The sequence below is a fragment of the Hyperoodon ampullatus genome, assembly GCF_949752795.1.
Source record: "Hyperoodon ampullatus genome assembly, chromosome: 2".
Lineage (NCBI taxonomy): Eukaryota > Metazoa > Chordata > Mammalia > Artiodactyla > Ziphiidae > Hyperoodon > Hyperoodon ampullatus.
Genome location: NC_136915.1, coordinates 43,055,029 through 43,069,342, shown reverse-complemented (window position 1 = coordinate 43,069,342; position 14,314 = coordinate 43,055,029). Strand labels below are relative to the sequence as shown.

Sequence of the window (14,314 nt, the reverse complement as noted above, 5' to 3'; positions counted from 1 at the left end):
TATTCTATTGGTTCCAGATTATTATTAGTCACTTCCTTTTTAACAGTGTGTTTTTTTATGAGGTGACTAAACTGCTATTTAACCCTGCTACAAGAATGTGACAGTGGGCTAGTCCAGACAAGTGGAGGTGCACTTGGTAACTAACATTCTTAATAAGCTTGCTTCAACCTGCCACAAATTAAAAGCTCTGTGACTTTTCTAGCACATAAGTGATTTAAAAAAAAAAAAAAGCTTGGATTGTGAATAAATAAGCTTTTTTGATTTGCACTCTGGTTGGCAGTAAATGAAACTTCAGCCTCATGATTCAGTTTTGCTTAAAACTACCTTAATAATCTGTCTAGCTAAGCAGTGAGCTTCTGTAAATTTTAAGGGGTTGATCCAGCAGTCATCTTCGGGGCTCCGTAAAAAGGCTTCGTGTTGCTCAGAAACATGATGTAGTTGAAAACTCCATGGCCTTTGGAGTAAAATCTGCTTTGCCACTTAGTGGTTGATTGATCTTACATAAATTATTCTACCTCTCTAAGGCTGTTTTATGATTCATACAATCATGATTGTCTTTAATTTGTAGGATCATCATGTAGAGTAGACATATGTTAAGCACTTAATATATAGTACCTGGCAAATTGATGGTATCTAGGAGTAGCTGTTTTAATTAAGCCAAAGAAAGTAATTATTGTTTATCAGACCATAAGACAACATATAGTAGGGCCTTAATAGTTGTTTGATTGAATTCTTTTTAAATGGCTCTGAGATAAGACTGCCTGAGTTTAATTTTGGTTTGCAACTCAGTACCTGTATGACCTTGGGCAAGCTTCTTAATCTATGTAAGGCTTAGTATCGTCATCTTTAAAAAGGGGATTATAATAATACCTATCTGGCAGGGTTATTGTGAGAACTAAGTGGAGTAATGCATATAAAGCAATTTGCACAATACCATATACACTAAACTCTCAATAATAGCAGTTAGTTAAAAAATATTTTTAAAACTACTGAGTGGTTTCATGGGTAAATATACATATTTCAAAACTTATCAAATGATACTCTTCAAAATATGTGTAGTTATTGTGGATCAATTATACCTCAATAAAGAAGTACTTAGTGATTGTGTGTGTATATGTGGTATGTATATATACTTTTTTAAAACATTATTTCTTTTTATTTATTTATTTATTTATTTATTGGCTGTGTTGGATCTTTGTTACTGTGCACAGGCTTTCTCTAGTTGTGGCGAGCGGGGGCTGCTCTTCCTTGCAGTGCAGGAGCTTTTCATTGCAGTGTCTTCTCTTGTTGTGGAGCACAAGACTCTAAGTGCACGGGCTTCAGTAGTTGTGGCACACAGGCTTAGTTGCTCCACGGCATGTGGGATCTTCCCAGACCAGGGATCGAACCCGTGTCCCCTGCACTGGCAGGCAGATTCTTAACCACTGCGTCACCAGGGAAGCCCCTATATATTCTTCATATTGTGTTGATTGTATTCAATGCTGGTGCCCAGTAGCATTCCCAAACCTGGATGGAATTAATTATGCTGGTGTCAAGATGATGACAAGCTTGAAAACATGGTTGTAAAAAAACTTTCTTTTATTAATGTTGTTTTTGAAACACAAGGGAATTGTATTTTACAAACTGATTTTTTAAAGATACATATAGTAAAGCTATACTTTCAGAACTGTTAGTTTGTGTTACTAAGTGTGTCACATGCAGGGTGAGGATCCTGCAGGTGACTGAACTGAGTTTTCTTAGTGACGTATTAAGATCACAGTCCATTAGAGTTGGAAGGGATCTCAGAGGTCATTCATGTGGGTTGCTCCCATATTTTGCAAAAGAGAATGTTAATTCTCCTGATGACTGGCTCAAGGTCCCATAACCTGGTTTCCTAAATTCTTGTTCAGTACTTTTTAAATGTCTTAACGCGTCATTAACAGTGAGGAATAAAGACAGGCTACAAGTGTGTATTTAGGAAAAGGCTAAAATTTGGCTACAAAATAAAAATACTTTTAAGAGCTAATCCATATGTTTAGAGAAAGCATTAGTTAGAAGGACCTAAAATAATAATAATACTTGTCAGAGATAGCCAGTGATCAATTATGATGATTTACAGGAGTTGTCTTTTGCACATTGTTTTGGTATTTCATTTTAATTTGTTTATAAGGAAATTATGTAAGAGGAAACATTGAGAAGATTCTCAAACTTCATAGAAGAATGTGCTTTGGAGGCTTCTCAGTTGTTTCAAATAATTGCCATTATTATTTATGAAAATTGGTTTCATCTGTGCACATTGCCTACTCCAGCAGTTCACAACTTTTTGGTCTCAGGATCCTTTTGTACTCTTAAAAAGTCATCAAGGGGCTTCCCTGGTGGCGCAGTGGTTGAGAGTCCGCCTGCCGATGCAGGGGACACGGGCTCGTGCCCCAGTCCGGGAAGATCCCACATGCCGCGGAGCGGCTGGGCCCGTGAGCCATGGCCGCTGAGCCTGCGCATCCGGAGCTTGTGCTCCGCAACGGGAGAGGCCACAACAGTGAGAGGCCCGCTTACCGCAAAAAAAAAAAAAAAAAAAAAAAAAAAAAGTCATCAAGATGCCAAAGAGCTTTGGTTTATGTGGATTATATCTACTGACATTTGTCATATTCAAAATTAATATTGAGAAAAATTAAATGTTTAAGATAACAATAATAAATTGATTATATGTTAATATAAATAGTATTTTTTTAATGGAAAGTAATTGTATTTTCCAAAAAATAAAATTAGTGAGTAGAGTGATGTCTTACAGTTTTACATATCTCCTTAACGTCCAGCTTAATTGAAGACAATTGTATTCTCATATCTTCTGAATTCAGCCTGTTCTGATATGTTGTTTTTGTTGACGTATATGAAGAAACTCTGTCCTCACACTGATCTGTAGTTGGAAAAGGGAGGAGTATTTTAATAGTCTTTTCAGATAATTGTGAATATTCTTCTTTGATACTAAACTGACAAGTGATAGTTTTCTAAAGGCTGGTTTCAATGTGGAATCTGGAGCCAAATCAATGTACTTTTTGAACTTTGTTACAGCAATATCCCTTGGTCTGTCTTGCACTTTGAGTAGATCCTTTATCCATGCCTGATTTTACAACGTCATGAATTCATTGTTATTTGGAGAGTATTGGTCCTCTGAGTTATACAGATTTTCTAATGTTGAAAGATTTCCTTATATAATATCAAAAAATTACTTCTGCTAATATCACCACTGATCTCATTAGAAAAGTCTTTAAGCATTAGGGAGCTATTGAGTCCATGGTGGCTGATGGTTTTCCAAAACTTTAATTTTTAATTTTGAAAACTCAAATTTTGTCATTGGCAATTAATACTTCCAGACTTGTGCCTTGAAATAACAAGCTTGCCTCATTCATTTTGGAGGAGAATCCTGTCAAATACCTAAATCTGAATAACCATAGTTCGTCTGCCAGTCATTTAAGTAATAATAGTGTTCCATGGAAAAAGTAGCTGGTTCAGAACACAACTCAATTATACAAGTGCTTTTCCCTCAGCACAACCTTAATTCTCTGCTGTGCAGTGTGAGTGCTTTATGCATACTTCCCAGTTGTCACATAGAATATTAAAAGGCATGTGCTCAAGAGTCAAGTTTAATTAAAAGTAATAATTTTTGCCCATTCAACAGCCGCATTCTTAAGTGAAATTGGCATTTTTACAGTGAGTACATGGTACTGGAGACTTTAACACAATATGGTGTCACTACTTTGGTTTGTGCTAAGGCACCAGCAGTTTTGCCCACCATTGCTTTTTTTTGTGTGTGTGTGGTACGCGGGCATCTCACTGTTGTGGCCTCTCCTGTTGCGGAGCACAGGCTCTGGACGCGCAGGCTCAGCGGCCATGGCTCATGGGCCCAGCCATTCCGTGGCATGTGGGATCTTCCCGGACCGGGGCACGAACCCGTGTCCCCTGCATCGGCAGGTGGACTCTCAACCACTGCGCCACCAGGGAAGCCTAACACCATTGCTTTTTTACCATCAGTGTAAAAAACATAGTGAAAAAGTCAAATACTATATAAGTATTTATTTAGAAAATTATTTTGACTTTGTGGAACCCCTAAAAGGTTCTTAAGAACCTTGTGTTTATAGACCACACTTAGAGAATCATTGGCATAATGTCTTCCTAAGAAAATACTAAATACTTTCTATAAGAAGAAAAGAAAAGAACTTCAGTAGATTTTAAGAGTATTCAATATCTGTTGGAATATCTACTGTGTGGCAAATGTATTCTTTAAGCCATTCTCACAGAAAGCCTGTTAGGAGAGGTAATATTATCCATTTTTATAGATGAAGAAACTGAGCTTTGAGATATAAAATATTGATTGGAGTAAATAGTAGAACAGTGACTAGCAGAAGTGAATTTGAACTCAGGACACTCTGACTTTAAAAGTCCTTGCTTTCAAGAGAATGAGAAGACAAGCCACAAACTGGGGGAAAACATCTACAAAAGATACATTTGATAAGGGACTGTTATCCAAAATATACAAAGGACTCTTAAAACTCAACAAGAAAACAAACAACTCAGTTTAAAAAATGGGCCAGGGCTTCCCTGGTGGCGCAGTGATTGAGAATCTGCCTGCTAATGCAGGGGACACGGGTTCGAGCCCTGGTCTGGGGGCAACATGCCACGGGGCAACTAGGCCCGTGAGCCACAACTACTGAGCCTGCACGTCTGGAGCCTGTGCTCCGCAACAAGAGAGGCCGCGATAGTGAGAGGCCCGCGCACCGCGATGAAGAGTGGCCCCAGCTCGCCGCACCTAGAGAAAGCCCTTGCACAGAAACGAAGACCGAACACAGCAAAAATAAATAAATAAATCAATAAAACTCCAACCCCCAACATTAAAAAAAAAAAAAAAATGGGCCAAAGACCTTAGGAGACACCTCACCAGAGAATATACACAAATGACAAAAAACCATAGGAAAAGATGCTACATCACATGTCATCAGGAAATGCAAATTAAAATAACAGTGATATACCACTATACACTTATTAGAATGGCCAAAATCCAGCACACTGGCAACACCAAATGCTGGTGAGGATGTAGAGCAACAGGAATTCTCATTTGTTGCTGGTGGGAATGCAAAATGGTACAGCCACTTAGAAGACAGTTTGGCAGTTTCTTACAAAAATAAATATACTCTTACCATATGATCTAGTAATTGTGCTCCTTGGTATTTACCCAAGGGAGTCGAAAACTTATGTCCACACAAAAACCTATACACAGATGTTTATAGAAGCTTTATTCATAATTGCCATAACCTGGAAGCAACCTAGATGTCCTTCAGTAGGTGAATGTAGAAATAAACTGGTACATCCAGACAATGGGATATTATTCCCCACTAAAAAGAAATGAGCTCTCAATTCATGAAAAGACATAGATGAACTTTAAATACATATTATTAATTCAAAAGGTCCATGCTACATTCACCTGTCTCCTGTTATTAAATAGAAAGAGTTGCTTTTAACAATCCACAAGAATTTTTTAAGTGCCTGCATTTTCCTCAGATTATTTATTAACACTGCAGATTTACTTGATTTTGGTCATTTTTCTTCAAGTCTAATTTTTTTAAAACAAATTTATCTATATATTTATTTATTTTTGTCTGCGTTGGGTCTTTGTTGCTGCGCGTGGGCTTTCTCTAGTTGCGGCAAGCGGAGGCTACTCTTTGTTGCAGTGCGTGGGCTTCTTACTGCGGTGGTTTCTCTTGTTGCGGAGCACGGGCTCTAGGCATGCAGGCTTCAGTAGTTGTGGCACGTGGGCTCAGTGGTTGTGGCTTGCGGGCTCTAGAGCTCAGGCTCAGTACTTGTGGCTCACAGGCTTAGTTACTCCACGGCATGTGGGATCTTCCCAGGCCAGGGCTCGAACCCATGTCCCCTGAATTGGCAGGTGGATTCTTAACCACTGCACCACCAGGGAAGCCCTCTTCAAGTCTAATTTAAAAACAAATTTGACATCCTTATGGTACTGAGTCCAAGCTCATACTGCTCACCACATGACAGGCCAATAAATCGAGTTGTTGAGGCAAGGAATAGTGACTTTATTTGGAAAGCCAGCAGACCGAGAAGATGTTGTACTAGTGTCCCAAAGAACCATCTTACCTGAGTTAGAATTCAGGCTTCTTTTATACTAAAAGTGGAGGGGTGTTGTTGGTTGTTGCAAACTTCTTAGTGCCGGAATCCTTTGTTCTTGCAGCTGTCCACATAGATAGGTCCAGTCACAGTGTTCCTGTAAACCTCCAACAAGACAAATGTTATTTTCTGTTCTGCAGCTTTTTATCTGTATATGAATGGAAACGTTTTATACCTTTGAAGATCAGAGCCTTGAGAATGGGCTATCATGTATATTTTCAGGCTATAGGCAACATTCCAAACTTGTAGAAAAAGCAGTTAGAATACAGAGGTTAAAGTAAAAGAAACAGATCCAATATAGGGTCACATTTGTTCTTCCCTGTTACACTTTCAGTCATCAGCTGACAAGAAGAATCAGCTTGAATTCTTGCCTACAGTGGCTATCATGCTTAAAAATGTGGTCTTATTTTTAAAATGTAAATACCGTAAAATTGCTTATTTTTGTAAAGAGGAGTTTGTTGAACAGTTTAAAATATATAAGCTTTTTGTGTTAATGTAGTAGAATATATACTTGTCAAATTAATTCATTAATTAAGCATTATTTTGAATCAGTGTTATTTTCTCACTGGTCATTTTATCCCAAGCCACAAGTACTCATTCACAGAATAACAAAAAGAGTGTTTGTTGAGCATCTACTGTGGGCTAGGCATTGTTCTTAATGCTTTACACATATTAGCTCAGGCTTATCCGAACCCTGTGAGAAAGTACTAGTCTAATACTATCTCTATTATGTATCATTAGGGCAGCTATGGTTTTTTTGTTTTTTATTTGTTTAGTTTCATCTGTCTTATAGGTGTATATTCATCATCTCCCCAAGACATTTTCCAGAATATCTTTTAAAGGCTTATTTATAAGGACTTCCAACACTTGCAGTTGTGAGATTATACCTCTAAGAATAATCATGAAATTGGTGTTAAATATCCTTGTCTCTTTTATTAACCAATTCTGACAGATGAGCTCTGTAAGCACCTGAAGCATCATTGACAGGAGAGGGGAAGGGTTATTTCAGGCTAATTTGTTTTTCCCAAACAGTCTATTGTAGTTAAAATTAAAGTATTTGAGGGAGCACTCTGTAATATGAGAACCTTTGTAAACACAAATATAAGGCAACCTTTTCGGAGGAAGAATTTTAGATACGACCTAAACTTATATTTTGGTATTTTAGGTATATAAGTGTCTTATGGAATTTCTTTGATTCTGTGTCTCTCCTACAATTTATATTTTTTAGGTTTCATAATACTCATATCTGATTTCCATGTACATTAGAGCCATTTATTTTAATCTCAGAGATATTTTTCTTTTTTCACTCAACTGTAGGGATTGTTAACAATTTTCTTAATGATAAGCTTAGGAGAGAACTAGACAGGCCCTGTTCTTGCCCTCATAGAACCTTCTACAGTGTTAAGCTAGACTTACAGGTTTTTTTGTCCTCTCCACTTTTCAGTTACAAATATTATCTGTATTCTTATTCATTACATAGCAAAGGTCTGTGTTTATTTCCAGTATAATTTCAAGCTTAAATTTATGGTATTCACTCAAATGGGGATCATTGTTCTTTATATAGAAGGCCTTTATTGAGTATTTCTGTTCCTAGAGATTACCAGTTTACAAATTTTTCCACCCCACCAATGTGTTTAAATATGCAAGTTCAAGTAGGTAACGAAAGAGTATAACTCACAGTGTTACTTTCTGGGGAAAAACTGCTTTAACCTAGTACAGTGAAGGACTGTCAACTCTTTATTCAGTTTTTTTCTGGCAATATTAGACTTAATTCTTTGACTTCCCATCATGGCAGATGCAGAGATTCAAAATGGGTTCAAAAATTCAATATAAGATAAAGTCAAGATTCCTTTATTTTACTGTTTAATTCTACATACTTGCCGCACACCTGGGGGTATAATCTTCTGGATACTTAAGGATTGGGAGAGGTTGGTGAAAAAGTAGGTTAAAGCAATCTTGTGATTGAAAGATTACCATTATATAGAGGTTAATTAACTAATATGATGTATGTAAATCTAAATGTAAATTTTCAACTATAAAGTCAAACAAACGTGCAAATTTCTAGTCAAACAAACCTAGAAATTTCTTTTTGTAATTTCTTGCAAAATAAATACTCCAATGATAATAATATTGGTTATTTACAATTACATAACCATTTGATTTCACATACATTATCTTATTGGATCTTCATACCAACTCTGTGAGAGAAATAGACCAATTGTAATACACCATTTTCTAAGTAAGAAAACTGAAGTACAGAAATTCTAAGTGATTTTGCCCATTGTCGTTGAGTGCTTTAGACAGCCTGGAGCCTCCGCCTTCTGACTTCACATCTGTTATAGCTTTGGTCATGAGTCCCAGCAAACCTTTACTGTAGCCCTAACTTCTTGAAATCACTCTCTAAGTAACTATTGTCCCTCCCAAGGGGTCCCCAGCTCTACTGAGACTGTGATATAATCCCAGCTTGACTCATTTGTATTCCTTTTTCTGTCTCTGTTCCTATGTGTATCTCTTGTCTCCCTGACTGGTATATCTGTTCCCTTAAAACAGACACTATACCTTATATTTAATCAATGCCGGGCACATAGAAATTCTTGACCCTTTAATTTCCTCAGTGTAGAGTGAGGCCTGCTTGTTCAGCTATAGACTAAGGAGAAAGTGCTGGCCACTGTCCTCTTATCTTCAGGAATTTTAGTAGCTATGGGGAAGGTTAATATTGATAACTGTGGAGACAAGCCCATTAAAGAGCTAGCCCATTTGTAGTACCATGTACTTTTAGTGAGCGCCTTCCTCCAGCTCCTCCCAAAATATGTCCTCTTTTAATTTACGATTGCTCTGTATGCAAAGGTAGTGACAGTGGAAGTTAATCACCATTCCTCTTCGCCAGGTCCTAAAAATAATGACCATTGGAGTGATAACAGCTCTTCTGCCTATTTCAGTATAGTTTCAAAGCCAGCTTTTCTTATCTTATTCTTTTTAACCCTTTCAAAAGTCCATTGAGGTAGTTAGGGCAGGGATTACTCACCTCAATTAATAGAAGAGGGAACTCTAGCTTAGAACAGAGAAATGACTTTTCCAAGATCAGGAAGCTACGTGGTACTTAAATTGAGATTTTTCTGGCTCTTCCAGTTCTCTTTCCATTACTCTACACTGCTTCTGATTGTCAGTGACATTTACCATCATTACTATTTCATTACCAGAGGATTTCAGAGTGAGGGAGGAGAACTTTTTTCAAATGAAAAAATGAAGGCAGCGTGTCTTGAAATTTTGCCTGTGCTTCTTATCCAGCTTAGCTTTGCTTTTATTTGTACTGAAATGAAATAAATTGAGCTAATAGTGACAGTTATTTTGATGGATATGATTGAATAGAAATGACAGTCATTGCAGTTTTGCTTTTATTTATTTATTTTATTAATCAGGCCTTCTAGCATTTGTAAAGTACAATGCCAAAATATCTAGGTGCAAAAGCAAACAAACAAAAACCTCTAATGAGACTAAAGGAAAGATAACAATAAAAAAACACATGATTTTTATCTGTGTAATCTATATGACAGTGCACACCATACATGATTGAAAATACCTGGATATTTAGGTGACATTTGCATTTTCCATTCCAGTATTTGTCTTCAGATAATTAGCCTAATTATAACACGTTTGAATTGTAGTTAGGACTGACCCACTATTGTGTCTGGTCCCTATGAATTTACAGATATTTGGGTTTCCTCATATATCAATTTAATTCACACCTCCCCCAAAGTTACAATGAATGCTTTCAGTGTGCTAGTGGATACCCTATTTTATTTCTAATGATAATAAAAGGAACTTCACTGTATATCATCATTACATTAAATGTGTGTCATTTTACTAACACCAAAGAAAAATACCGTCTTTTGGCTATTTAATATTGTTTTAATATTTTTATGCAGACAAAAGTGATATGCATTCATATTTTCCTAAATTTAATTTAAATCTCAAAATAGTTATTTAATATCAGACCCAAAATAAAATTCGATAGATATAAATATATATTACTTTCATTGTTTTGGCTAAATTTAGTTAGCGTTTTAGATCATAATGGTAATAAAACTGAATGTCTGTGTGCCAGCTACTGTGCTAGGTGCTTTACATATATTATAGACTCATCAGCTACAATGATCTGAAATTGTGGATTAATATTGATTAGAGCATAAATGACATTGTTACCGTGTATAGAAATGTGTTTGTTTTTTTTTTTTAATGCCTTCGGCAAACACTCTTCAAGTACCGTTCAAAATAGATTTATAAAGTACTGCCCTGGGAATTGGGAAATGGAGGTGTTATTCTACTAATCAGAAAAGTAACAGACATGCTGGGGCGGGGAGGTGTATATGATTAGCTTTACTTTAGGCTTGTTACAGTTTCCTGGAGCTCCAGTCTATTGTCTAATGAAAAATAGTCTTGCTGTTGTAACATCTGTATATGGAAAAATTTTCAAATTTTCAAAGCCTTCCTTTGAATGTAATGCCTAGGCTACTAGAGTGAACTTTCTAATCTTGCTTCAGAAATAATAGAAAATACCTGAAAAGTAAAATTTTTTGTGAAATATGACTTCATTTTGTTTACAAATGGTGGATTCTACTTTTTGCAGATGTGTCTTGCTGAATCAGGGCTCTCTTATCCGTGCCATCGACTTACAGTGGGAAGAAGATCTTCACCTGCACAGACCCGGGAGCAATCCGAAGAGGTAAGCCTGTTTGCTTGCTTTTCATTGAACAGAAGGCCTATCCTCCACTCACATGCCCACTTCCTATTCTTTTTTATCTGCCACAGCAGTGAATAGATAAAGTTAATGTAGCGTGAATAAAGTCTCAGTAAATTCTTAAAGGCAGAAACTTTCCATGCGAGATTATTGCTAATGTGCTCCTTCTTGTTCCGTAAGTTTCATGTTTCAAACAGACAGAATTTGGGTGGATTGGTTGAAATAATTTTTACTTAGAACTGTCAGGTTAACAAAGGAATTTTCTTTGCTGCTGACCATATAGTTCAGTACATTTATTAGGATTCATCCTGAAGGTCTTTTAACTCATTGAGTTGGAGCACCTTCTATGAGCCAGGCATTGTCCTCAATACTAGGTAACAAAGATGAATAACAATGTACCTATACCAAGGTGCTCAGTCAAAGGTGATAAATTAGTAAACCAATAATAATGACATAATGTAATAAATGCAGTGATGGCAGTGCATACAGGGTGCTGTTAGAAACAAAGAGGAGCAAGGACCTTGAACATGTTTATGTATGTGATATGCCTGCATGTGTCTTTGTGGGTCTGAACTATATTAAAAGACAGTATCTTTTCCTTGGCTACAATAGCACTGTGTCCAACCATGACTTTGGTTATAAGGGAATGGGAAAGAGAGCCTGGACATTACAGTTTATCTGTTTTAAAAGTATTTATTAAGCTGCTACTCTGTACTAGGAAAAATCATCACCATGACTTAAAAAGTGCATGCAACAGAGGTCATAAATAAATAGTACAAAAAACTTTATTTATACCAGTGTTTTTTAGGCTAGTACCTGATCCAAGTATTCAAAAGCTTGAGCTCGTCCAGTAAAACCTTTTCCCACTTACATTCTATGCAAAATATGGTTGCAAAATATTTATTTAAACTTATGTATTTTAGACATTCATTATGGAAGCTGCCACAGGACTTCTGCAGCCATCCTCTGAATAAGTACTTATATCGCTTAAATATGTGAAAGAGAAAAGGGACTGCATAAGTGAAGTTCTAGTCTATGATCATCCTGTGAAAATGATAATTTGCTACTCGGATTTTGGAAATCCACAAAGAAGGGAGGTTTTCTTCCTACTACAAATACTACTGTACTGTTTCCTTGAGACTCTAAAAATGTTAATTTCCTTTAAAGAGCCCACACCGTTTTTTCCAGCACTTATCTCACTATTTCCTCATGAAAGGAAAAATGATAGGGTTTCATTGCTTGGCAGAAGTTGCCAGAAATAATTTATTGAAATATTTCCTTCTAGTGCTTGAGTATATTCTTAATGAGTAAAGTACGTTATGCGTCAACTCTTTAATGGATAAATCTGCTAACATTAAAAGGCAGCCAACTAGCTCCACCCAAAATTCTTAATTATTCTATGCTCTGAGATATGACAGTTAACTGTTTCACTTCATTTTATTTCCTTTTTTCACCCTCACCATTATATGTGTTATATGGGCAATCCCTTCAGTGGAAAGAAGTCAATGCCATATATTGAGGACTAGCGTTTTTGAGGCTGGCATACACTTTAGATTAATTACGGAAGAAGGTAGAATAGGGTTAGGAGCTTTGCAAAACTAAAACAGCCACCCTTGGGAATATCTTTAAATCTGATTATCTGGGATGAGTCCATTATTTTTCCTTCCCTGGCTAACAACTGTAAATACCACTTCCTCCAGGGGACTGGTGAGAAACAGGAAAGAAGCTGTGACTTGGTTTTTATGTTGTCATAGAATTATAAAACTGGAAGGGATTTTTAAAATTTGATTTACACTCTCCCATCCATTCATCCCTCATTCATTTAAACATTTTTTTAATGTCTTCTTCATGCCAAACATTAGGATCACAGTCTGTGTGCTAAAGGAGCTCACTCAAAATATATCTGTGTTTTATCTCCAATGGCAGGTTTCTGTCCTCATGAGGCAACCAGTTCCATTGTTGAGCATCTCTGTCTGTTGATATCAACCTTATATTAAATTGGAAACTGTGACCTTGTAGCTTCCACCCAGTGGTTTGGCTTCTTTCTTCTGGTTTTAACCCTTCTCTTATATGACTTCATGTATTTCAAGATAATTACCATTTTGCTATTGACTGTCTTCAGCCTTGAGTTAGGAAGAAGATAATTGAGACCAGCAGTTAAATTCAGGTTTTGAATTTTATGCATTGTGGTTATGTGTTCTTTAACTGGGGTAATTTTGTTTCTTACATCCTCCTTCTAGCCCTGCAAATACATTTTCCTTATGATAATTTAATATTCTCTCTTTTCTTCCCATCCTCCCCTTGCTCCTGAGCCCCCTTTCAATGACCTTCCCATATTTCTGGGTACCTAGCTAGGTACCTATCTCTCCTCATCATGGATGCTTGGGTGGGACAGTATAGGGACCCCCTGGACCCAGGTTCCTTAGGAGTTGTCCAATCCTCAGTTGATAGTGGAGGAGCAGGAGGGGTATTCCAAGAATAACAAAAAAAGAAATTTAAAATATAGTTGATGTTAAAACTATTGATTTATATTTTCAGTTACAGAGATGTCTATTGAATACTTACTATGTGCTAGTCAAATGAATATAAACTGAAAATTTCATATTATATAACTAATGAGAAAAGTGAGATAAGCATAAGATACTAGGGGAGCACATGTATGGGGGGAAGGGTTTTATAACCTTCAGGAATGTTTTTAGGCAAAAGGCTTGTCTGCCTCATCTACCTCTGTAGCCCTAACACCTAGTAAAATGTCTGAGGGGCTTCCCTGGTGGCACAGTGTTAGCCCTAACACCTAGTAAAATGCCTGAGGGGCTTCCCTGGTGGCACAGTGTTTAAGAATCCGCCTGCCAATGCAGGGGACACAGGTTCGAGCCCTGGCCCGGGAAGATCCCACATGCCGCGGAGCAACTAAGCCCATGCACCACAACTACTGAGCCTGCGCTCTAGAGCCTGCGAGCCACAACTACTGGGCCCGCGTGCCACAATTACTGAAGCCCACGTGCCTAGAGCCCATGCTCTACAACAAAAGAAGCCACCACAATGAGAAGCCCATGCACTGCAACGAAGAGTAGCCCCCACTCGCCACGACTAGAGAAAGTCCTTGTGCAGCAACGAAGACCCAATGTAGCCAAAAATAAAATAAATGAAATAAATAAATTTATAAAAAGCAAAATAAAATAAAATAAAGTACCTGGTATATACCAGCCACAGAATAAATATCTGTGAATGAATATTTTTTAAAAAGAAGAAGGAGCGGAGGGAGGAGGGAACTACAGCAGTTGACATCCAAATCGAATTAAAAGAATGAGTCACAGTCAGACAAATGAAGAAACATGGAAATAGTATTCCATTCAGAGGAAATAGCATGATATAATGTAGTATATGGGGTGACATGAGTGCAGTTTGTTCATGCAAAAT

General features: G+C 37.1%; 1 protein-coding gene across 2 annotated transcripts in view; it reads left to right on the top strand.

Annotated features, from left to right (window-relative positions):
• The window catches only part of FAF1 (Fas associated factor 1), a gene marked incomplete at its 5' end in the record, with an annotated part of 488,979 nt that overhangs the window by 330,180 nt on the left and 144,485 nt on the right, over window positions 1-14,314 (top strand). For both annotated transcript variants that reach the window (XM_079696859.1, XM_079696858.1), the window contains one exon: window positions 10,784-10,879. In XM_079696859.1, the coding sequence (XP_079552985.1) occupies window positions 10,784-10,879 (96 nt within the window). The remainder of the gene's footprint in view (window positions 1-10,783; window positions 10,880-14,314) is intronic.